This window comes from Hyperoodon ampullatus (genome assembly GCF_949752795.1).
Source record: "Hyperoodon ampullatus genome assembly, chromosome: 18".
Taxonomy (NCBI): domain Eukaryota; kingdom Metazoa; phylum Chordata; class Mammalia; order Artiodactyla; family Ziphiidae; genus Hyperoodon; species Hyperoodon ampullatus.
In genome coordinates, this window is record NC_136931.1 from 16,112,027 (window position 1) to 16,137,605 (window position 25,579).

General features: G+C 47.2%; 1 protein-coding gene across 2 annotated transcripts in view; it reads right to left on the bottom strand.

Annotated features, from left to right (window-relative positions):
• The window catches only part of ZFHX3 (zinc finger homeobox 3), a gene marked incomplete at its 5' end in the record, with an annotated part of 168,854 nt that overhangs the window by 80,352 nt on the left and 62,923 nt on the right, over positions 1 to 25,579 (bottom strand). For both annotated transcript variants that reach the window (XM_079723573.1, XM_079723572.1), the window contains one exon: positions 23,121 to 23,352. In XM_079723573.1, coding sequence (XP_079579699.1) covers positions 23,121 to 23,352 — 232 coding nt within the window. The remainder of the gene's footprint in view (positions 1 to 23,120; positions 23,353 to 25,579) is intronic.

Consider the following 25,579-nt stretch of genomic DNA (forward strand, 5'->3'; position numbering starts at 1 on the left):
TCCCTACTCACATACACATTTCCTTACACCAGTGAATCCTTACACTTCAGGAATTTCTGTCTCACGAAAGCAAGAGAACAACCTGACACCCGTGAGGAAGCCCCACATGCTTCCCTGCAAACCAGAGTCTGGGACTGGACGATCACATCAGAGAAAAATCCTGTCTGAAAAAAGTGAAGTCACCGAGGGACAAAAGATGCAAGAACGCAAAAGTCCATGTGTTTTAAAAATTTGGCACAAGAAGAGATGTAACTAGTTTCTGTCTAGTTTTCTGTCTTTTACTCCTTGAAACAGGAAGCTCTGTGAGGACAGGAGTGTGGCACAGACTGCATACTAGGCAACCTATGGGGAAGTCCGATCACGTCAGGTGGATGACTGACCTCGCAAATGGCTCCAGTGTCACTGAGTCACATTGGTGGTGTCCATTAATCTACTAGTTCCAACAACCGTGGCCTAAATCAGATTCTGAATCAAGAATGAAAGCCATCGGTCATCCACACGGCAAGCTTTTTGGAAATATCCAGACGCTACAGTTGAGGTCAGGGTCACCTCCCACCCATAACAAACGAGTGTTCCCACCGCCAGGGCCGGCTCTTCCCAATTCTACCAATGGCCCCGGTATCTCCATCCCTTGGTGGAGCCGTGTGCCCTGCGGGTCAAGGTCATAGTTATGCCATTCATGCTTGTTTGAAGCATGAAATGTGGAGCAGGGCTTCCACTGCCCTCGAGGGTCAAGGAAATGCCACCATGAAGATTCTGCGTGACTCCAGAACAACGTGAGTGGAAGAAAGAGACACGGAGCTTCTCCAAGCTCAACCCCCTCCTACAGGGAAGAAATGGGTGTGTGAAAGCTGCAGACCAAAAAGATAATGCGACGCTTCCGGCCATGAGATGCCCTAAGAGGAGGGAGAAAGAAAGGAACAAAGAAATCATTGTGGACAGAAAAAAATGAAAATCTGGCAGGGCTCTATCCTAACAAATGATCCCCAAATGAAATGACACTAACTTTGCTCCCTTGGCAAATGTACTATAGGCCAAGGCACAGCCGTTTGGGGGAGAGAGAAGGAGAGTGAGAGTGAATGAGGGACAGAAAGAATGTGCATCAGCTCTGTGCCAGACTTCATGTTAAGGACGAAACTTTCATGTATCTTCTCTCACTTAACTGTCATATGAGAATTACTGAGACAGACCCCAAACTGTGCCCGAGTGCCCCTTTTACAGATAAAAGAACTGATGCTTTAGAGGTGTGCTATTGGGGGTCCCGGAAGTAAACACGCGGGATTTTTTGTATCCATGCATTTTGCGGGGCGGGAGTGAGAGACCATTTCGTGTATCAGATTACCTGGAAAGGTCAAGAATCCCTGGATTATATAACTTGACCAAAGTCAAGAAAAGCCGGGATCTAAACTACCATGTGATTTTTAAAAGGTCTCGAAACCGGGTCTGATCCTAAAGTCCCCCAAGGTTTGCTGCGAGAGAAAGGAAGAGAACCTAGACGTTTCCTTGGAGTTGAGGAGATGCAGAAGCAGAGGAGGTGGGCGCTGGGTCACAGCAGAAGGTCTGAGCACATTCACGGGGCTTTTTCACTCTAACCCAGAGGTTCTTCAAAGCGATTTCAGCTCTTGGAAACGTTCAGTGTACAAGATCGACCTTTCTTTTTTTTTTTTTTTTTGCGGTACGCGGGCCTCTCACTGCTGTGGCCTCTCCCATTGCGGAGCACAGGCTCCGGACGCGCAGGCCCAGCGGCCATGGCTCACGGGCCCAGCCGCTCCGCGGCACGTGGGATCCTCCCAGGCCGGGGCACAAACCCGTGTCCCCTGCATCGGCAGGCGGACTCTCAACCACCGCGCCACCAGGGAAGCCCAAGATCGACCTTTCTTCGTGGGACACCCCCCCCCAGTCCCCTCCTCCCTGTCTGCATCATTGATACAAGCACAGACCCGCCGACCTGAAGCCCAGCTCTCCCTGAAGTCAGAAAATGACCTGGGGATGACAGGACAAACATTAAATATCCAGATTCCCTAAATTATAGTCTTTCTGGAAGGAAGTTCTGCAGAATATGAATCGCCATTGTCTTTGGGGAGGGGGAAGTGTCATCCTTATAGGCTGTGGGATTTCCCAACCCCTCATACACACATTGCAATTCTACAAATAGTAAGCATGTCTTGCTTTCCTTAGTTTGGAGGGTCTGGTGTCAAGTCTCACTAACCCAGCATAAGACTATCCGGTCGGCATCCTTAACCCCAGCCCTAAATGTTCCGGAAACCTGTCATCTGTGACTCTGCTGAGAAAAGCACACCCTTAGTTCTACTCCACACAGCGAATGACAGCAGGGTAGCATGTTCTGTGATAACCCTGAGCAGTTTCACTAAATTTAGAAAAACCAGAACTTCTTAAGCAGGGTCGGGGAAAGTCGAGAATAGCATCACCCAGATAAGAGAACAAAGGAAAGGTGCCCTTTATCAAATGAGAAAGGTGCGTTCCGGGTCCCCCTGAGTCGGAAGACATGTCCTGGCCCTCGAGTGTGTCCCCCTTCTATCCAGAGGATGGAGAGACACGCGGAAAACCTTTCGGAAGACAAAACACGCCCAGCTCTGAGGGCCGCAGGAGCAGCACTGTCCTGCTGCTGTGAGCTAGGGCCCCCTTGGAGCCAATGAGCAGGCAGCTCAACTCTTCCTCCATTTGTTGCTGATAGCAGTTTAAACCTGTAATCCACATTTGTTTGGGATGGACCATCTGTTTTTGTGCATGTAGTCATTTCCTGTCAAATTTCTAGCCAAGGTGAAAAGCAGCGGACCCAGGGAGAGTATGATCTTTCGCAGAAACGAAAGAGAAATGATGTTGTACATGACCAGGCACTTTTTTGTCAAGGTGGCAGCTTTCCGCTTCTGATGGTGCCCCCGGTCAGCGCACAAACCTGCTCAGGTGGTTCTTCTGGCGAGTTCTCACTAAAGATCGCAAGGGGGTGAACGTTTATAGAGATGCAGGAAAAAGACAGCAGCAGTGGGGACACAGCAGAATAAGTGTGAGGGGCAGGGCAGGCTCAGAGGTGACCACAGGACCCAGAGGGATCCAGCAAGAGGACACTGGCTGAGCTGCTCGCCAGTGGCACAGATCCTGGACCGGGTGCCACGCAAGCAGCATAAGACATGGTCCCTGCTCCACAGAGGTTTACAATTTTAGGGATCAGCAGTCAGCAGATATTAAATAATCAGCCAGACAAGGCTGTCAAATCTTTTCGGAACGATATGAGATAAATAAACAGTACGAAATTATAATTATGTGTAAGACTCCGTGGTACAGATTAAGCAGTATATTCATTAAGAAAACTGGGAGATGAGGCCGATGAAGTGCTTTCCACGATAACTTCCCTTCCTACCCACACCTCCATCTTGATTCGCTCTCTCCTACTTATAGCGCCAGCACCCACCTAGGGCCCCATGCCAGACACCATACAATCACCCTTAGCTGCTTTCTCTCCATGTCTCCCTGATGGAACGGCCTAAACAGAACCAAGTATCTCACTCGTACCACCATCCGCCCTCCCCAATTCCATTAGCGCAGATCCTCATCTGTCACCTCACATGAGCTTCACCTTCAAACCCTTCCATCTTCCACCCAGGAGCCAGTATCGCTTGCCTAAAACAGGGTGAGGTCACATGACTCTGCTAAGTAAAAGCATCTCATGGTTCCTGGTTCTGAGAGGGAAGTCCAAACTCCCTTTCTCATGGAGAACATGGGTCACCCAGTCCCCCTGGGGAATTGCTTCCACCCTCTCCACCGGCTCACGCTCCACGCACTGGCTACAGAGAACATCCCATGCCCTTTACACGTTGGCATATCAGCAGTGTTCCGAGTCCATGTCAGTGGTCTTTTTAGGAATCTTTTCCTGTTAGACAGTGAGCCCCCTTGGGCACAGAGCATGTCCCGTTCCCCTTCGGCTTCTCTGTCTCCTTTGCTCCACCAAAGGCTCACTAGACCTCTGTTCACCTAAGGAGTCAGGGAGACAGGGCCCTACTGTCTGTATAGCCTTGAAGATGAAGGGAGGAATAATCCCCTCCAGAAAGGAAGACAGGTAAGCATGGGGCAGGAATTCTAAGAATGGACAATGATGCAAGAAGAAGAAAAATGAGGAGGCCGTATTTCCACCAGAGCCGGTAAGAGGAAGGAGGCTGTGCCTTCCGAGACGTCCCAGGGCAAAGAGGGGCCTTCTCCCCTGCACCCCTCAGAGACAGGGGAGAAGACGGAGAGTAAAGGAACAAGGACAGATAACTGTATTCGATTTAGCAGAGAGGAAAGGAAAGCTCATCCAATGCCCTCACTAGGGCTTACGTTAAAGTACTGCGGGACCGGAGGAGGGAACCAGACACACTGCACAGCAGGATGCACACCAGAAGCCCCACGTTCCCTTCTGCACTCTGCACTCGGCTACCGACCCATCCTGCTGGAGCTTTCCACAACCAGAGGCCCACTTACATCCGAGCACACCGACGAGATCAAGAGGTGCTTGTTTTCCAAAAATAATGGAATTAGAAATGAATTAAGGTTTACCCTAGTCCCAACTTGCACATTCCTAAGACCCCGCTGCTCTTCAGGCTCTGGCCAAGCTGACGTTTATCTTCCTTCTTATACTAGAACCACTTCTTTGGTTCCTTTCAGTGGTCCTCATTCACTCTACCATCAGGGGCATTTTTGAAAATTCTTTTCCCTCTTTCAATATTCTGGATTGTCAAATTACTTAATCCTCTAGAAACTGGTAAATAATACATAAGCTTTAAAAATCAACTTTAATGACTATACTTCTTTCTTTTTGCCAAATATTTCTACCTATTGATTTTTTACCATACATTTTTCCAAATAATCCCATTTAAAAATTCAATTCCTTATTGAATATACTCACTGTATCCTTCCACTAGATTCTCACTAGTTACAAAGGGGAAAATCATGACTTTACAATGGATAACTAAACACCGTAACTACTGAGTCTTCACAAACATAACAAAGTAATCACTATCTGTCACCATATCTAACTGATCAAAGTTGACATCACCAATAAAGAGACAAATCAATACCAGGTTCCTTCGGATACAATGTACTAGGAAGAACAACATCACTTTTTGGGAATTTCTACCAAAATTCTAATCATAAGGAAACATCAGACACACTCAAATTGAAGGACACTCTACAGATTAACTAAGCTACACTCATCAAATATGTTGAGGCTGTAAAAGACAAAGGAAAGAATAAGAAACTGTTCTAGATTATAGGACTTTAAAAGAGATGGACATCCAAATACAACTTGTGATCTGGAATCTTCTTCATATAAATGGTATAACTGGGAAAATTTGAAGAAGATCTGTAGATTACCTAGTAGTTTTGTATCAATGTTAATGTTTTGATTTGACCATTTTTCTGTGGTTATGTAAGATAATGTCCTTGTTCTTAGGAAATACACACTAACATATTTGGAGATCAAATGGCACCATGTCTGAAATTTACTCTGAAGTGGGCAGAAAAAACAAAAATGTGTATACCTCCGTGTGTGTGTGTGTGTGTGTGTGTGTGTGTGTGTGTGTATCCTACATAGGTATGTAGACAGTACGTGTGTGTGAGAGAGCGAGAGAGCTTGAGAAAGCAAATGTGTTAAAATGTGAACATTTGGGGAATCTGGGTAAAGATATATGGGAATTCTTTTTATTCTTTACTTTTCTGTAAGTCTGCAATTACATGAAAATAAAAACATTTTAAAAGTACAAACTGAGAGGTGGAGACAAGATGGCAGAGTAGAAGGACGTGAGCTCACCCCCCTCACAAAAACACCAAAATCACAACTAACTGCTGAACAACCATGGACGAAACAAACCTACAAACTGAAAATAAAATACAGTAAGATTCCTAACATCTCTAGTCCAATTATATATATTTTTGTGTTCTTAAGTATTGGCAATTACACACATTACTGCATAAATATTTTAGATTGTATGCAAATTTCATTTACTATTTGTTTTCAAGTTACTAATGAAAATGTTAAATAAAAACAAAACTTTCACAAGCATTTGCAGTTCCCCTCAACACATATAGCCCAGAAATCAATATATTATCCCTGCTTATTAGTCTTTCTTTTAGTCAGGGTTCAACACATGTAAACATTTCTCTTTAGGCTCAGAATCCGATAAGGAGGTTATGGAAAAGACAGTAGTTTTGATGTATTTGTTTTTAATACACCTACGATATTCACCCTTGCAATCCTATCTGCCTCTCAAAGGGGCAGATCGGCGTGGCGGAGGGGAGAGTGGAGGAAGCTAGATACAAATGATGGAAGGAAATGGGTCTACAGCTGGTGGTCCTTGCCCAGGGTCCTTTGTCTGGCTGAATGGCCTGGCTCCCTGGCCCCCGACCAAACTCCTGAACTCGCTCAGAACGCCGAGAATCTTACTCTACCAGGAATGGGTTCGCTTGCTTCTTGGAGCTTCCCTAGTAGTTCAACCCAAGAATTCCTCACACCTCAGAAGGCCCAGGATCTTCAACTGCCCTGCCCTACTATCTAGTGATTACCATGGGTCATCTTGAACTGTGTTAATCGTGTGTGTGTGTGTGTGTGTGTGTGTGTGTGAAATCCTCCCGAAAGACAATAGGCAGGGGTCATTTCTCCTATTCTTTCATACTTTTCCACAGAAACTAGTGTTTACACTAACAGGGGCTTAAACAACTGCAAAGCTCAACACACCCCAGTATTTCCAGAGTAAAAATGGGGGAAAGAATGGCCCCTGAGTCACCTTGAAACGATGCTTGGAGAGGATGGTGAACGTTTCTGAAGTACATTTAAAGCCTCCAGAATATAAGTTTGCATTTGCACAATACAACTTCCCTTTGCAATGAGAACTGACATACATTATTTCCTTTTATCTTATTAGTATGATGGGATTTGTTCTTGATGAATCCACAGCACTACAGTTACTCATCATCATTCCATTATCACTACAGGTTTATAGCTTTTCCCCTTTATTACTCATTTTATTTTTTCCATCAAGTATATTTCATATACAAGATAGTAATTACCAAGTTCTCTGTTCCTTACACTTAAGGTTTGCCTTTTTTTCCCCTGATCATAAAAGCAATAAGTGCCTACTGTTGAAAATCTTGAAAATACAAAAAGTGTGAAGGAAGCAAAAATCGCCCATAACCAGTGATAACATCTCAATATATTTATATATACTTTAAAGGAAACTAGGACAATTATATATGATTTGGGGTCTTGCTTCCCTGTCTATTGAACTTTCTTCGATATCCTTAAATATTAATCAAGAACATTATTCCTAATGGCTACCCAGATTTCCACCGCATTTTCATAACACAGTTGACTTAATCCCCTCCTTATCTTTTAAAAGATGTGCGGCAGAGGCTCCTACCTGCCTTCCTAATAACTGCTCTTCCTTGTGACACAGCACTCCTTTTATTCGGGGCGGCAATACCCCCAGTTAAAATCTGCATCTCCCAGTTTCTTCTGTGCCCAGAGAGTGTCATGTGACCAAGTTCCAGCCAATGAGATGCAGGAGGAAGTAACTGGGTGATGCTTTGGGGAAAGCTCTTTGAAGAAGCGAATTCAGGTGGTGCCTGTGCTTTCCCCTTCCCGCTTCCCCCCGCCCGGAGCACAGATGGAGCGGCCATCCTGAGACGATGAGGACAGCTGTGTGGAAAGATGGAAGGAAGCAGGGTCCCTGCTGACCCTGTGCGGCCTACACTCCTGCACTTGACTGCTCTCCTCCCAAGTCTGCTTATGTGAGGGAAAACGGAGCCCCTAATTCATGCAAGCACTCTTGGGGTGCCTCTGCAACTCACAGCTGAATGCTGTGAGATAAAAGAAGAGATGTATTTTTGTTTCCCCACCTTCTACTGTCTTCATAGTCTACACAGCTTTGAAAATATGGGACTAAGACCTCACATACAAACTAGAAATTCTGTGGGATAGCCAGGTCTCCCTCCTCTCATGGAGGGCTGCCTAAACTGTGGGTAAGAGCCTGCAGGGAATGACATGGGCCTGCGTTTGTGCATTTCTACTGTTCACACAACCCCAGCTGACAGAGACCAAGAAAGCTGGCCCTCACGGGTTCAAGTCACTCTCATAAGACAATTCCAAAGTGACACACTGCTGTGCTGTCACTGGTACACTCTCCTGCCTGGACACAGCCTGCTGGGCACAACAGGTGCCTGCAAACCTGGGACAGCCTCTGGCTCTGGCTTTCCTTCTCAGGAGACAGACTTGGTTTGGGAAGCCTTCCACCCAACACAGCTCCTCATGGAAGCCCCCAGACCCCAAGGGAACCCATATGGAGCATGTGACCGCCCACACAGCCTGCCAGGGGCCAGGCCATTCACTCACGCTAGCGGCTGGGTCGAACCCTCCTCAGTACAGTTTCTGCTTGATTCGAGGAACTGGAGTCTCAGCTGCCACTAGGAAAGCTGCTTCTCTACTGATGACCCCCCACCCCCACCCAACAATGACAGAGAAAGTACTATAAAGCCTGAACATATCCCAGAACTTCAAGACTGGTATGTATTAAGGTTAAGTGAGCTAGCTGCTTAAGTCAGGTTTAAGGAGATGACAATGCTTTCATCCCACTGCTTTAAAAAATGGCTGAAGTGTGCAAGTCCAATTTCCAGCCTCAATGAGAACACAGGCGTGAACACAATTTCATCATTCCCAGGCCATGCAACACCCCACCTGGTCTAGGTAACGGTATTCCAAACAGCCATGCCTCCATGGGGTTTTCCAGCCACGGAGGAGAGGGAAGACTGAGCTGAGGCCAGGGGGGACTCCAGTCCACACACCCAGGTGATGTGGGACAATTCACTTTGAAACAAGCTTCTTTTATTGCCCTAAACGGAAAATGAGCCAACAGTCCCGTTCCTCTAGGATCCTACCTGCTCTGTTTCACCATCATGTATATAGGACAGTTTTCCTGCCCCAAAAGCTAAAGACTATTTTTATCCAAACTTTGCTGTTTCATAAAACACACACAACACCTCAGGGATTTTGACCTAAAGTAAGTCTTCAGAATATCCAGGTTCATACATTTCATTGTTATGATAAGGGGTAGACGAATCTAAGCAAATTCTATTATTCTCTATAAATTTAGGCTTCTTTATAGCTAGAAATGGCTTGGGGATCCAGTCCACTTGAGAACCATGATAAAGTAAGACAAGAGTTGAAGCTTCCTCTCTCTCTTTAATGAACACCAAGAGCTCCCCATGGCAAGTGTCTGCTGGAGGGGGCCGGGAAGCTTAGGAGATGCCAGCCACGTTTCAGGGTTGTCATGGCATGCCCCAGTCAGCCCACTGTCCCCAGCCATCCAGCCACTTCCTCCCCACGTGGGCACTCCCTCCCCACGTGGGCACTCCCCTTAGAGAGTTTATTAACCAAGTGCTTGGGGGTTTATGTATATTTATATTACCTCCTCTTCTCTCCCCTCTGTTCTACCAGGGTACGTTGGGGGGAAAAGTTACGATAAACTTTAATAAAAACAAAATTAAAATGATTAAACCTTTCATATCCGTTAGAGATAATCTCTCTTCTGCTGGCTGGTCAAATCTGGAAGAAAACAAATGCAAACCACAGCTTGCTGCTGCTCTTCCATCCCGGTCCCCACCTCCCTGCCCAAAAGAAACAGACAGAAAAGGCTGCCTGTGGCCAAATTTTTAAAATAAATTAGATTTGTCCTCACACACGGCAGCCAGGTGTGGCTGAAACATTCTTTCCAAATATCCGTGATATATACCAACATCCTTCCCTCCAGGGCCCTTTCAACGCGAGCCTGACAATCCCAAAGGGACCAGGACCGCGAGCAGGGAGGAGTGACCCCCGTTATTGAAAAAGAATCACTATTTCCCATTTTAAATTTACTTAGCCGTGTAATACTGACTCATAGACGGGAATGAAGGCCCTGCACCTGCACACCATCTACTGGAAATACACACACGCATACACACACACCCCAGTCTGCATTCCTGATTAAAGCAAAGCCCAGAAAAAACAGTATAGTAGGGCACAAATCTTCCTGGTCTTATGGGTTCTAAGGAAGTCTTCAGATCTGCCTGGGGTCTGGACACATGTCCACGGAGAGAAAAATTGGCTGCAGAATTAGATCAGGCCTGTCTGTCAAAGGCTGGCTAGACACGCAAGTCAGAGCGGGGTCATCAGCCTCCCGGAACGGGATAATGACCTCTGGACACGCAGCACCAGGGACACCAAGAGAACACAGGTGTTAGGGCACTGAGCACTTTCTGGATTATGATACTAAGTAGTGAAACGGAATTCCTGCCCAGGAAATACACATCACCCTCTGACATGCCAAGATGCTGTGTGGAATGTGAACGCCCGTCAGAAGGTGGAGGGCAGGAGGAGGTGGAAGGTCATTACTTCGCTCCAGTCACCCTAACACATACCCTGACCACAGCCAGCTTCTCATTCTTCACATATGGTGTTTACGTTGTAGTAGAGACAGCTCATCCTCGAGTCTAAAGGACACGAGTCTGTCCCGTGCTTCACACTTGCGTGATGACTCACCAGAAATGGTTTAGTTTTATGAAAAAACCGCTGACCCCTGGGCTAAACCAGAGAACTCCAAAGAGCTACGCTGATCCCAGAAAGTGGCTTCTAAGCAGTTCAAGGTCAACGTAGCCCCTTCTACTTGCGGTCATCCTGGCTCACAAGCATCCTGCAGAGACTGCACCCTGTGGTGCCCCCTCTCCTCCCTGCCTGAGGGGCTCCTTTACTTGGGGGTGATGGGGAGGGAGACAATTCACATCTGTACGACAGTGGACATGCAAGTTCAGTTGCCATGGTAACCTGAACAGTGGAAGTCGCACTGTCACTCTCCTGCTTTGACCTTTCCCATCTTGATGGGAGCAAATTCCAAATCTCCCTGCATCCTGCCAGGGTCCACAGGACCGGGCTGCTTGGACCACAGCTCCCGGCCCGCCAACCCTCTGCCCGCCTTCCCTGCTGCTCCTCCAATCAGCCGAGGGGCTGCGCACTTGCTGGGCCCTCTGGAGGGCCGCTCCCACTCAGCTCCGATGTCACCTCCCCGGAGCGCCTTATATAACATCCTGCCCCGCCTGGCTCTATATTTATAGCACCTTGCACACCTGACATCCTCTACTTGTTTATCTGCTGTCTGTCTCCCCCTTACTAGAGGGCAAAGTCCAGACTTTGCATTCCCTCTCTGCAGGCGGCTTTCCCAGAGCCTAGAGTGGCATGTGGCCACATTAAGGACACGCCCATGCGTGCAGGATTAAAGAGCTCCACTTCTGGACTCAAACCAGTCGCTTCTTCCCCTGCCGTGGTTCTCTTCTAAAAGAAGCAAGGCGGACTTCCCTGGTGGCGCAGTGGTTAAGAATCCTCCTGCCAACGCAGGGAACACAGGTTCAAGCCCTGGTCCAGGAAGATCCCACATGCCGTGGAGCAATTAAGCCCATGTACCACAACTACTGAAGCCCGCACGCCTACAGCCCATGCTCTGCAACAAGAGAAGCCACCACTATGAGAAGCCTGCGCACCGCAACAAAGAGTAGCCCCCACTCGCCACAACTAGAGAGAGTATGCATGCAGCAACAAAGACCCAACGCAGCCAAAGATAAATAAATAAAATAAATTTATTATAAAAAATAAATAAATAAATAAAAATTAAAAAAAAATAAAAGAAGCAAGGCAAGTCAGATCCTGTCTTTTCCCTACTTGTGCCTCATCTTTGCCTCTTCATTTCCAAACTCTTCAGCACTTGCCCATTCTCCTTATACCTTCTTTCCCTCCCTTTTTCAAAAATCATGGCCCCAGTTTTGATTTTGTTCTAAATTTAACTGCCTACACAGACTTCATTGCTTTGTTAATAATTCAAGACCCACCAACCCAAATTCCAGCTCACATCTACTACAAAACCAGCATGAAAATGTCTGGGGCGGACACAGCTCACCTGGCCAATGGCCGGGCCACACCCTCATCACCTAAGAGCCTCACACAGTTCCCGGTACAGACTCCCGCCCAAGCCCACCAGGGCAGGGCTGCCCTCTCCAATCTGTGCGGTTCCTCAGTCCTTCTTGGATTGACTCACACAAGAAAATCACAAAAGGGTTTTGAATATTAGGAAAACCGTGCAAAGCATTTCCAGTTCTCGGGGAAAACCGAGGCTTACACTCTGCTGGCTGGAGAGTCACAAATAACCGCCGCCCCTTCTCTCACCTGTCTGACGGGTTTCTTCATTTCTACCCTGAGAGGATCCGGCAGTGGATTATATTCCTTTCTGGATATGAAGAACCCTGTCCCTGGGGCAAAGCGCTGCTCGTCCCTTGGATGAGCTCGTCAGCCCACAGGAAGGAGGCAAGACACAACGGGATGAGCCCTGCCCTGAGCCTCTGTCTAGAGCAGCACCATCCATGAGAACTTCCCGAAGGACATTCTTGCCTCTGTCTGCACTGTCTGTCTGATACGGCAGCTACCAGTCACACGTGGCACTGAGCACAAACGGTCTGGGACAGGGGGAGCCTGGAGACATGAGACCTACGATGGCCGAGAAGCAGTGAACATGCCCTGCTTTACACTCTTGCAGAGGAAGGCCCTTCTGGAGGTCGGCCGCGAAACCTGCATCCCAGATTCGCATCTGGGAAAGACGAGGGTTGGGGAAGAGGATGCACCTGCCCTATGGACACACGTGAGGGGTGGGCCCTAAATGAAAAGGGTGAAAACTCACACACCGGGGCCTTTATCCTGGAGGATTTGACACAGATAAGGTACAAACCACATGGCGGCAGAGGCCTTCAGGTACTTCCAGCAACCAAAAAAATGCTTTGGGTGGAAGCCCAACCAACAGACACCGTATAGAATTCTCTACCAAAGCAGGTCGTAGAAGGTGGCACGGTCTAGGGGGCAGGGGTGGGCACTTCCTCCAGCCAGGACAAAAACCAAACAGGGCCACTAAACACCATCCACAAATCCACAGGGAGTTGTGCTTGTCCTTGAAAGCACCAGTGGGTAACAGAGAAGAGTCGCTCCTGCTACAGACCCTCCCACAAGAGCCTCCTACATGACAGCCTACTGGAGAACCCTCGACAAGGGCAGTTGTCCCGAGGCGCAGACTGCCAGGTTGCACAGGCACGAGACTATCCCTACATGGGGCTGGCTGTGCCCTTGGGGCTCATCAGTGGAAGGTTTGAGCAGAGGCTGTGTCAGGACAGGTGAGAAGAGACTCCTGGTTCAACAAGCTCGGTGGGCACATTGCTCTGACCCCTTTCCTGACCTAACAAGGGGACCCCTCTGGAGTCCCCTGCCAAGAAGCTTGCTCTGTTTCTTCACAGGCCAAGGCCCTCATCGAGGACCAAGGGCTGGGAGCAGGAAGCTACGGAGGGGCCAGCAGGTCCTGATAACGCTGCGGGAGGGCTACGTGCAGGGTCTCTCCACTGCCCTCCGCCTCTGCGCCCACCTCCACCTCCTGCCCTCCTTCCACATCCAAAAGGACCACAGAAGAAGAAAGAAGACACTGGCCTCAGATGTCAGAGAGTCAATGTTACGGGCTGAAATGTGTTCCCCAAATTCATACGTTGAAGCTCTAACCCCCAACACCTCAGATGTGACTGTATTTGGAGAAAGACCTTTAAGGCAGTGATTAAGTTAGAAGTGAGTGTTAGACTGGATTAGGGCTCACCCCGATTGATGTCCTTATAAGAAGAGGACATTATGACACACAGAGAGACACAGGGCTGAGCACAGAGCAAAGGCCATGGAAGGAGAGAAGCAGCCATCTGTATGCCAAGGAAGGTGGCCTCAGGAGAAACAAAACCTGCCAACACCTTGGACTTCCAGCCTCCAGAACTGTGAGTAAACTAAGTTCTGTTGTTTAAGGCACTCGGCCTACGGTATTTTGTTATGGCAGCTCTAAGCAAACTAAGGCAGTCTGAAAGGACAAACTCTGTCCTAAGCAGAGGATGTTAAGCCAAGGAAAATGGTGAGATAAAAGCACATAGATTCTTTTTGTGTCTTCATGAGAGGACAACAGATCTGGATAAAACTGAGTTAAAACAACAAACAGGCCTGTTCCAAGAAAAATCACATACTGTCCAACTTTTAATATTCTAATTAGAGCAGAAGTCAAGGATCTTTTAAAAGCAATAAATAGCTCTTTTTATTAACAAACACACAAAAGGTCTCAAGATATAGTCTTGAGGTATAAAACTATAAAAAGCCCTTTAACAACCACTCTGAAGGATACATCTTTACAAAGTCCTTCCCAACTCCCTCAGAACTGCTAATGGATTAGGCTAAAGTGGCAAAACCAAAAGTAACTGCCTATTTGAAAACATATTTCTCCCATACTGAGAAAAACTGAGGGGGAAAAAAAAAAGCAAAAAGAGAAATGGGAAAGCAATAAAGAACACACCCTACGCAGCCTGGCGGAAAGCAGGTGGCAGGTAGGCACCATATTCTTTAAAATGGAAGCCAAAGAGTTTTATGGAAAGTGCAGCCCAAACCCAACCTGGACCTGCAGGATCCCAGTGAGGAACCCAGAGCCAGGGTAAGTGTGTCATGCGCCCTCACAGCCAGCCAGCGCTGTCCGTCAGAACCTTCTGAACGGTTCTAGAAATCTGTTCCGTCCACCAAGGTAGCCATGAACCACATGTGACTAAGAAGCACTTGAAATTTGGCTAGTATGACAAGAGAGACTGAATTTTAAATGTTTATTTAACCTTAATTAATTTAAACTTAAATAGCCACAGGGGGCTTGTGGCTGCCATGCAGAACGGGCAGACAGAATCTGGAGAAGCTTCCTTGCTGCTCTCAGGGGATCTAGAAACCCAACGACCAGGGGACTCTGGACAGCGCTTATTCTGATTTGGGAGGCCAGAAAACTTCCCACTGCTAGTCAGTGTTTGAAAAAATCATGTGGGACTATAATTCTCCTAATTGGGTCACAGTTTGAAGGGGCTTCTTCCTTAACATCTGTAACTCTGAGAAGAAGGCTTTGAGCTATTTCTGTAAGCAAAGAGACAGATGCATGTTCTATTTCCCTGGCCCCCTGCCAAGGTCAGGAACAAGTTTAATATAACTAGCCCAAGAAATGGATTCTTTAGACATTCCTAAAGGCAAAACAAGTACAAATCTTCCTTTCTCTTGAAAAATTACATTTGGGCAACACAGGAGGTGTGAAGTGCAGAGGCTGGGATGAGGATCTGCCCACGTGGTGGGGACAGTAGATGATGACCGCTCCATCCCGCTACCACCATCCCCAACCCACATGAAATCCAGGTGCACAACCCTAACCCCAACCCAGTGCAAACACCGACTCACTGGCTAGCTACTTATGTTCATCTGTCAAGATGCAAACTTTCAAGCTCCTTGGATACCCCTTGCAAAGGTGACTTGGCAGAAAAGTTTCACTGAAGTGATACTTGGTGTGTCATGACATTCTCTGTCTCCCTTGGGGATCCCTGTGTTTCTGGGCTCTCTGACATGCTCACAACCCTAAACAGGAGACCCCTAATACCCACCCTCAATATCCCCCCTCCAAAAGGACCCCCAGTCTCTCCTAATTCCAGTTACGATCAGCAGGCGCCTTTTTTTCTTTTATCTTTTTGCTGTGCCCCTTGGTATCACCCTCCCTGGAAGGGAGCAGCCACAGTGTTGCTACCTCTCAGAGTGGGCAGTGCAGGGTGGTGATAAGGGCACACAGCACTACCTACCGAAGGGGACAGCATGCAAGACAACTAGAGCCCCCAAATGAGGACAGGGCTAACCGGGCAGGCAATGTCTAGCCATACATACAGCCCAATATATAGGCAATGTATGCTCCAGGGCTATATACTGAAATAAAACCAAAAAACCTCGACAGCTTTGAACCTCCCATGAAAATAAAGCAACTAGTAAATGGTGGATCCAGAATATCAAAGGGCGAATAAATGATAATCATTGCAACTCAGGCTACTGCAGCCAGATCTCAGATAATTTCTAAAAGGTGGAATGTCTTGGTGCAGACCTTCGTCTCTTCTGGAGAAGACAGAAGGGAAACAGAGTAGGTGGGAGGTCATAGACCCTGGACCCACTGCCCAAGGACTATCCTGGTGATGTCACATCTTCTCCAGAGGGACCCCTCCAGACCAGGAGCACGGGACAGCAGTGAACCAGCACTCTGCACGTGTCCACCTTCCAACACACCAGATCATTAGCATACTTTGCAGAGAACAAGCAGAAATCTTTAATTGTCCTTAATTACCCAGTTCAAGAAAGCTCCTAGCTAATGGCTCTTGGACTTCTGGCCTGGTATCCAGGTAATTTCCCTGACTCTGGCTTCATTATATTCCTAGCTTAGAAGCAACAGCCCCTCCAAGATGCCTCTTCATAACAGACTCTGATGTTCCAGGAAAGACAGTGCCATCACTACAAAGCTGTTTTGTATGAAGAGACAGATCCTTAGCTTCTACACTGGCCTGGGGTGTGGGTGTCTGTGTGTGTGTGTGCACATGCACGCCTAGGCATGCACACACATGTGTGGGAGGAGGGGAGGACACACTAGCATCTACTTAGAGGAAGGACTAAGACAAGGAATATGTAATCAGAAGCCATCACAATTACAAATGTAAATGAACAGGCAATTGGCGCTGACCTTTGTAGATTGTTAGAGGACTAATTAAGGCAAATCAGGAACTCTGTTGCAACAAAAAAACAAGACAGTATACACCCTAAGAAGTACTCCTGTCCTCTTCATGTAGATGCAAAATGCAAGCAAATCAGACAGTAATCAAACTATGTATACTTTATATCGGCAAACGGAAAACTATCTCCATGAACAAAAGACAACCAAGGTTCACCCCCTGGTTTCTTGTGAGCAATTCTGCTAATACCTCTGTCAATGAGCTCCACCACCATTTGAGCTCTTGTCATGTGCCTGACACTCTATTAGGTCCCACCCATGAAACAGCCAGAAATGCCAATTACAAACTATGCTTAGGATGGTTAGTTTAAAAGCTTTAAAAAAAAAAAATTACAGTCAAACTATACCCTATTCTGTAAACCCCATTTTTCATTTAACAATATTATATTCTCTTTTCATGTCGATACATAATGATGTCCCTTTATCCTTGCACTGAAAAGCAGCTTTCTAAAAAAGCACACTGAAATTCACAATCCTTATCCCAATAGTCCTTCATCAGGGAACGGATTTAAAACAGATAAAGTCATATTTTCTCTACTCCTCCATGAGTGCTTAAATTTTCAGTCACCCCAATTTGTCCTGACGATCTTTTTACACTTAACTTTTCTAGTTAGAAATACTTTATCCCTGCTTTTTCCCAAACCCCATGGACAAGACACACAGTCAAAAGGAAAAAGGAAAGAGCATAACTGTGCTGGTTTTATGAAAACAGTGCTTCAGAACTGCAGAACTGGCCACAACATATTTTAGTGCTATAAGAATAATTACACTGAAATTGCATATAATTTAGTCATTTACAAAAAAAGTGCACTTCATATGCAGAGGGCAGCCTTATGCCAATTTTGAAAAATCAAAACAAAAACAAATGAGAAATTGGAAAACAGTACATTTTCTTATTCTCTTAAACTGTACAAGTTAAGCAGAACTCCCTGGAAGTTGGTTTAAAAACATAACCCATCAAGTGAAGCCGGTGAGTGTTCCAGTAAAGGTTGTCACCAAAACCACATCATCACTTGGCCAGCTGTGTCTGCCTCCCTGACCCCAGGAATTCACTACCTTGAGCGCCAAAGATGTGTCAGTGAAGGAGGCCGCCGTCTTCCGCTCCAAGCAAAATATTCCCCTAAACTCTGAATGAGCGCGCCCTCTGTAAACTGAGCCACCGTCCAGTTGCCCCGGATGCCTGGGCTGGCATATTATGCAGTGTATCCACACCAAGAGCTGAGGGGAGAGCAACAGCTGTGCCCCCAACTCGAAGCCTTGCACACAGTAGGTGCTCAATGAAGAATCACTAAATTACTTCTGTGCAATGTTCGGAGGTTGACGTCTCCGTGAAAGAAGTAGTTAAGGCGAGGGTAAGAGAAACAGGAGGAGGAAAAGGAGAGGAAGGCTGAGGCCAGAAACACAAAGCACCTCTTGTCTTCTGGAAGCCCAGGGCACTGATAGAGTGAAATTAACTACAGTTTCACCCGGGAGCCAGAAATGCCTTTTTAATAAGCAAACAGGGAAGCTGATCCTACACATGATCCACCTACGAGAGCTTTCCATCTTTCAAGAGCTTCTGGTCAACTAAGGGGAAGCAGACAGCCGAAGCCAGCAACTGGGAGATATAACCCAGGGTGCGGCCACAACAACAGGCTTTCTCTTCCTTTATCTGTGTGTGAGGATGAAACGGAAAGGCTAAGTCCCAACAAAGTCAGGAGAACACTTGCTCTTTGCAGAAAAGACACTCAAGCCACAAACTGAAAGACCAGGTCACACACAAAAAATGTGGGGATGCAGTGAACCTCATCTAGTTTGGTTACTTTCTTTTCTCTGAGATGTATAATTCCACGACATTTTTTTTTAATGGGAAGGCCGTGTGTGTGTGTGTGCGTGTGTGCATGCGTGCGTGTGCGCATGTATGTCTGTAGCATGGACAAAGACCATCACACTCGGTTAAAGACAATATAATACAGGACTCAGCCTGCCCATTGATGTAAGGGTGAAGCTTGACCACAAGCAGGACCGTGTAGGGGAGCGTGGACTACTTATTAGCACATGGTCAGCAATCAAGACAGTCCTTTGGTGCAGCAGGGCAGGACCTAGATGCTTTCCGTCTGGTCATGAGGCCTCTCAAGGGGTTAGAGGGCCCATGGTGGGTGTAAATCCTGGCCACTGCCACAAAGTTGTGAAAGGCAGAGGAGACCTTCACAATTTCTCCTTCTCCACACTTCCGTGTGGGCTGGCAGGCGACGTGCTAAGCCTGACTGATTGGAAAACACGTGGGCTTAAGTTAACAAGTAAGATTTGAAGAAGTGATATTTCTGTCACCCACTGGGAAGAATCCATGGTAGAGTCCACTCCATCAGCCTCAGCAAGGGAAGCCCTGCCACCTGCAGAAGGCGACAGGAGACTGGGGTCTGAGGTCCTGGGCTCAGAGAAGGAAAGGAAGTTATTTCTGATGGCTTTTGTGTAAAACTTTCTGGTACGTGGACAAGAGAGGAGGAAAGAAAAGGAAGGAAAGGAGAGAGAACACCATCGTTTAACCAGATGATGACAGAATACCAGGAACGAAAACCCTAGACAGCGCCACCGTTTATACGCAGCTTAGAGTCAGAACAGGCAGGGCTCCCGAAAGGTGCCCAAAGATTCCCTGAGGCCGCCTTATGCTACATGAATGATGTTTCCAGCTGAAGATCAGTGTCCCAATCCTTACGTTCCAGAGGAGAAAACTGGGAATACAGGCATACCTCAGAGATACTGCAGGTTCGGCTCCAGAGCATTGCGATAAATCGAGTATTACAATACAGCGAATCACACGAATTTTGTGGTTTCTCAGGGTGTATAAAAGTTACATTTACACTATACTGTAGTCTAGTAAGTGTTCAACAGCATTATGTCTAAAAAATGTACATACCTTAATTAAAAAATACTTTATTGCTAGAAAATGTGAACCATCATCTGAGCCTTCAGGGGGTCGTAATATTTTTCGCTGGTGGAGGGTTTAAAATATTGCGAGAATTACCAAAATGTGACACAGAGACACAAAGTGAGCAAATGCTGTTGGAAGAATGGGGCCCACAGACTTGCTCCATGCAGGGCGGCCACAAACCTTCTATTTGTAAAAGAATGAAGCATGTGGAGCACAGTGAAACGAGGTATGCCTGTATTTTATCAAGTCTGCGTTTACAAAACTTGAAGCTGATGACCTTCAATGTCTTAATTCTACTAGGCCCACAATGTCCCTTTTCTTGAAGATGCTCTTCCAAGAAGTTTTTAAGAGTCAATTCCCGGCGGGAGGGAAAAGGGTATATTTTAAGATGCGTGATCTTAAAGGAGTTTCTGAAACGGAACCGAGTCACTGTTAACGCAATATGAGTGTTATCTAATAATTTGTCCCTTTTGTCATTAGTAAAGAGTATAAATAAACGTAGCTAGAGCGTATGAGTGGGAGGGGCGCAGGGTCGGGAGGGAGGTGGGTGCAGCGCAAACACATGACTCCAGGCCAAAGACAATACAAAAGGGTTTAGAAATACAGAACGGAAGCCTATCATCTAGACTAAAGTTGCTCATACACTTCAGGAGGAGGGGAAAAAAAAAACCCTAATACGCATTAAATGAGAGAAACCCAGAAGGCAATGGTGTAAGAAAGCAATTCCAGAGCGGCTGCATAAATAGAAGCATTACATTATAAAACAGGGAACTGTTTGTTCCAGTCCATAGACCCCGGGTGAAATGGCAGCTGTACACTATTTAGTTTGGGGCACCTCATTAATAAAAAGGGAATTCTGAGCAGAGTGAAAGAAAGAATTGAGGGGCGAAAGGGACCAGCTTTTAGCGGAAGATTGAAACAATGATGTGTGCAGAGCTCGCAAAAAAAAAAAATTTTAAACCCTGAAATAAATAGGTCTGAGTATATTGGCAGAGGAAGGAGAATCCTGTGAAATGACTTAATAGCAGAATAATGGGGAATGGCAGGCTCAAACAGGCCAAAATGCCCCAGTGGGGAGCAGGGATTCCCACAGCCAGATGGCACTGGCATGTCTGTGGGTGCTGGGCCCCGTCCCTGGCTCACATGCAGAGCCATGGGGTCAGACACGAAGCACAAGCCCCAGAGATTAAGACTGAACTTTAACCCAAAGAGGCATTTACAATACACGTGGGAAGGCACAGTCAGTCTTGCAGTGACCTGGAGGTGACAAAAATCATCCTGGTACCCACACAGTACCTTCCCAAAGCAACAATTCAGACTGACTGCCGGGAGGACTGGCCCCTCCTCTGTGATAATCCTACTCTAGCAGGGGGGAAGCATTCTCGAATTTTGGTATATCCCATCAGAGAAGAATCCGGTTTCATTTATATGGCAAAAGGGAGCAAAGCTACAGCCAGGTGATGGAGACAAGAGCCATGGGCAGAGGGGTCCATAAGGGCTCGGGAGGGATGTCTCCAGGAGGAGATGAAGCCAACAGATAAACTGATACAGCAGAGCCTTCGGAGATGAGAACATATCTATCTACTCTGGCAGAGAGTTAGCCATGAATTATGGTAGGTACCTAGAAAACCAGGGAAAACAAAAAAGTTGTACAAGAAGGTAAATGAAATTATAAAACTCTACATGGCTCAGCTGTGATTAATATTTATAGAGTCAGAATAATGAAAACACTGAATATTAATATGCCCCCAAATTATTATTTAATCATAATGGAAGATGAAGGGAGGGGAAGATTGAGTGTGTAGGGCGCCGGGGTGTGTGGGTACCGTGTCTGTGTGTGTGTGTGTATGAGAGAGTGTGTACGGATTACGGGAGGGTATGAGTGTGAGTGGTATGAGTGTGTGAGCTTGCACAACGGCATACCAGCAAAATCCCCATCTTCTGGAGTAGAAAGCCAATAGATAATGTCTACAACTTACCAAAACAAAAATTTTTTAATCAAGAAATAGTAGTAGAAGCTTGTTAAGAAATACGGAAATAAGTAACAAAAGGAACAATTAAACTTGAAAGGCGGTGCTCTGGGGAATGGGACTGGCGGGGCTATGCCATTTTTCACAGTAAGGTTTATATAACTTTTTGCCTTTAAAAACTTCATAAAAAAGTGTATGATAACATTAGGATAAAGTCCCCACATGGCCACGACACGTGAGAGGCCGAGAAGATGCAGCAGACGATGGAGAGACCAAAAGGCCTGAGTCTGCAGCCCGGCTAGGTCATTCGACAGCACGCCATCGGAAGGAGAAAGAGGTCTGCAGGGGAAGTTGTGAGCCCAGCGAGTATGAGGTGGCACCCGTGAGAGGTCCAGGAAGCTGTCTGAAGGGCACATGCCAACACCAGGAGACAAAGTTTCAAGAGGCTGGGAGCCGAGGGCCAGGCCTAGTGCCCAGGTGATGACGGCACGTAGGGCAGCCTGAGGGCCACGAGCCGGGGTGTGGGGCGGGGGCGTGGCGTGGAGGACAGTCCAGAGCGGCAGAAGGACAAGAGAGAAACACGTCTAGGGAAGGGCGCTTCCAGAAGGGTATGGGAAGCAATTTCAAAGACCACAGAAAGAAAAAGGCTCAGCATGCAGACACTGGGCTCAGAAAATCTGAAGTCAGTGGTGACCTTCTCAAGGATGGTTTGATGACGGGAGGAAACGGGCTATGATAGGCTGATGTGTGAACAGGAGATGGACCAACACAGAGCGTTCTTTCAAGAATCTGAAGATGCTGTTGGAGAGAGAGAGTGGAACACAGGATTAAGGGAGGGCTTTAACCATAAATGGTTTTTAAAGGGACAGGTGACTGTCCTGTGCTCCCAACCAGAGAGAAAGGGACTGGAAGGCTGAAAAAATAAGAGAGAGGGGAGATTCTACTGAGTGAGGTCCCGGTGGGAGTGTGAGTCACACAGGGAAGGAAGGAGAAGGGGGCGGCGGGTGAGAGGACAGGGTGGGAGGCGGAAGCGCAGGGTTAGCTCCCCTGGAAGGTCTCCACCCTCTTTGTGAAGTAACAGCCAGCACCGAGCCAGGAACAACTGGGTCGTTCTCAAATACAATCGCAATGTTTATAACAAACACATGTTTCGATCTTCTTTGGAGTTCATTCTTACAGACCAGACTCGAGGTCACACACTGCCCATTCTCAATACTGAGCAAGACATAGTTTAGCGTTTGCTTCATGTCGATCTGAACCAAAAAACTGAATCTAGAGCGCACCTCAGAAGAACGTGGGGAGAAGGGACAAAACGCGGTCTGTTGGCTTGCTCCCCGGGCAGCGGCTTGTGACATCTGAAGAAAAGTGTGGTGCTAAGTTCCTTTAAAAAATGGGAAAAGCAACAATCCCTGTGTGTCCCTTCAGAACACAATGGTCAGCTGTGAGGCTGGTAACGGACGTGAGGGCCAGCTGCACCAAGCCGCAGCCCTCGGGAGGCCACTGCCCGGGCAGCCCCGGGCCTCCCATGCCCATGAGACCACTCACCGGGGTCGGTGGAGGGGCACCTACGGATGGTGAAGATCTGCCCCAGGTCGTCATCCTCCTCCGGAAGGCCCTTCTGCAGCCGCTGCAGCTTGCGCAGGCTCTCGCCGCGCTGATGCTTCATGGAGCGCACGTGCTGGATGAGGTTGAGCTTGGCCTTGGTGGAGTAGTTGCACAGGACGCAGTGGTAGTAGCAGCTCTCGCCCTCCACGCCGCTCTCGTGCTGCTGCAGGTGCTACAGGGGTGAAAGAGAGGGACACGCCTCAGGTAAGCCACTCCAAGCCCACCATGCCCTGGCAGCAGCCCGAGGATCCCTTATGGGGGTTGCTTGGTTTTCCCAGCGGGTCCTTCCCCAGCAGCTCTGTGAGGACAGGGAGCAAGCTGACCCTCGTTCCCGTCTCCCTCACACATGTCAGAGTGCTGAAAACGCTGACGGATCCGACCCTCCCAGTATAAAACTGGTCTTCCTGGCACAATAATTAAAGGTTCCTCCTTCCACTCTCCAAAGCGTCCTGCTTTATTTAGAACAGGGGTCGGCAAGCTATGGCCCACAGGCCAAATCCACCCTGCTGCCTATTTCTGTAAATAGGGTTTTATGGGAACACAGCCACATCTGTTAATCTATCTGTGTATTGTCTATGGCTGCTCTCTCAACACCAGAGTTCCATAGTTGCAATAGAGACTGTTTGGCCTGCAAAGCCTAAAATCTTATTATCTGGCCCCTTACAGAAAAAGTGACCAGCCCCTGTTTTAGGGGATGGCCCACATAGTCACCTTACCTGTACAGAATCTTAGGTCAGTAACACAGAGCCAAAGCTGCTGTTAGGCTATTTCACAAGAAGGATGACTCAAGTTTTTGTATTTAGAACTGCAGACTATTAGGAGAACCCAAAATTAGGTTTTCCCCAGGATTAAAAAAAAAAAGACAGAAAAATAAATTTCTCCAGACTAGTTTCCCTGTCAACATCTCAAGGACATTTGGCTTAGTGCTCAGATGGTCAAAATTACACTCGGTGTTGTGTTTGTGTCAACACAGTACTCTGATTTCAGAACACAGAAGCCCCAGAGCTGGCAGAAAGCAGGCACACACAGGAATAAAGCCCTGGGCACAAGGCAGTGGAGGCCATGGAAGCAGTTAGCAGACCCCAGACTTCTGCATTTAGGAGAAGGCTTAAAGATTATCCAAGCACAACGTTCACATCCTTTCGGGGCCTCTTTGAGAATATGCTGAAAACTATGGACCCTTTTTATTAGCGATTAGGGAACTGACACGCTCCTGGTATAGGAAGGCCGCCTCCTTCATTTCAAATGATTCATTTTAGGGGAAGAGGGAACTTTTCTATTGGGTGCACATAAAGCAGGAGAAACAATTCCAAAAAGTTTAAGTGGTTGACCCAAGGTAACCCAGCTAGTTAGTGGGAGAGAGAACTAGAAGCTGGGTCTCACATCCCCTAGCATCCTTCTGGAGGAGGAAATTCAGATAATGTATTTTATGGGCTCATGTTTCCACCTGTTCTTCCCACTTTCTCCTCACCCTCATCCCCACCTCTAGTCCCCAGAGCCTGGCCCAAGGGACTACACAGAGTACATGATAAATGCCTCGGAACTTCTTTGTCCGGCCCCTCTCATTCCTGACCACACTTGTTCTATCTGATGCCCATGCCTTGTAACTGTTTCTGGTCCTGCCTGGATATCTTTCTTGTCCACATTATACGGTGAGACACTCAGAAAGCACAGCAGTCAGAATGTCCTGCACTTTGCCTCATACTGAAAATACCAGAGTGGCCCTAGCAGCACTTCCTATTGGATGACACAGCTCTGAGGCTCATGTGCTCACATGCACACATCCTATGTTCACGGAAAAAAGTGTGAACATCCCAGAAGCACGTTTGGACCTCGTTGGAAGAGGAAATATGAATGCAACAATAGAGTGCTGAGGAAAAACTACACTACTATAATCATTTTTGCTCTGGGGCCAACTTGCAGATAACAGAGTGAAGGGCTTCACCAGTACCAAGAGAGAACAATCCCTTCTGTCTCGAAATGGGTGATTTAACACATTCAAGCGCAGAGCCTTGGAACAAAGCAATACCCTGCCTGCCCCGACCCCGTAATAGCTGTCCTAGAACACTCACAACCAGAAGGAGTTTGAAGAACTAGCAAGCTCAGTGTTAACTGTCAAATTATAACAACTGGGCTTCCCTGGTGGCGCAGTGGTTGAGAGTTCACCTGCCGATGCAGGGGACACGAGTTCGTGCCCCGGTCCGGGAAGATCCCACATGCCGCGGAGCGGCTGGGCCCGTGAGCCATGGCCACTGAGCCTGCGCGTCCAGAGCCTGTGCTCCGCAGCGGGAGAGGCCACAACAGTGAGAGGCCCGCATCCCACAAAAAAAAAAAAAAAAAAAAAAAAATTATAACAACTGAAAATATAAAGCTACTTTTCTTGAAATAAATTTGAGCTG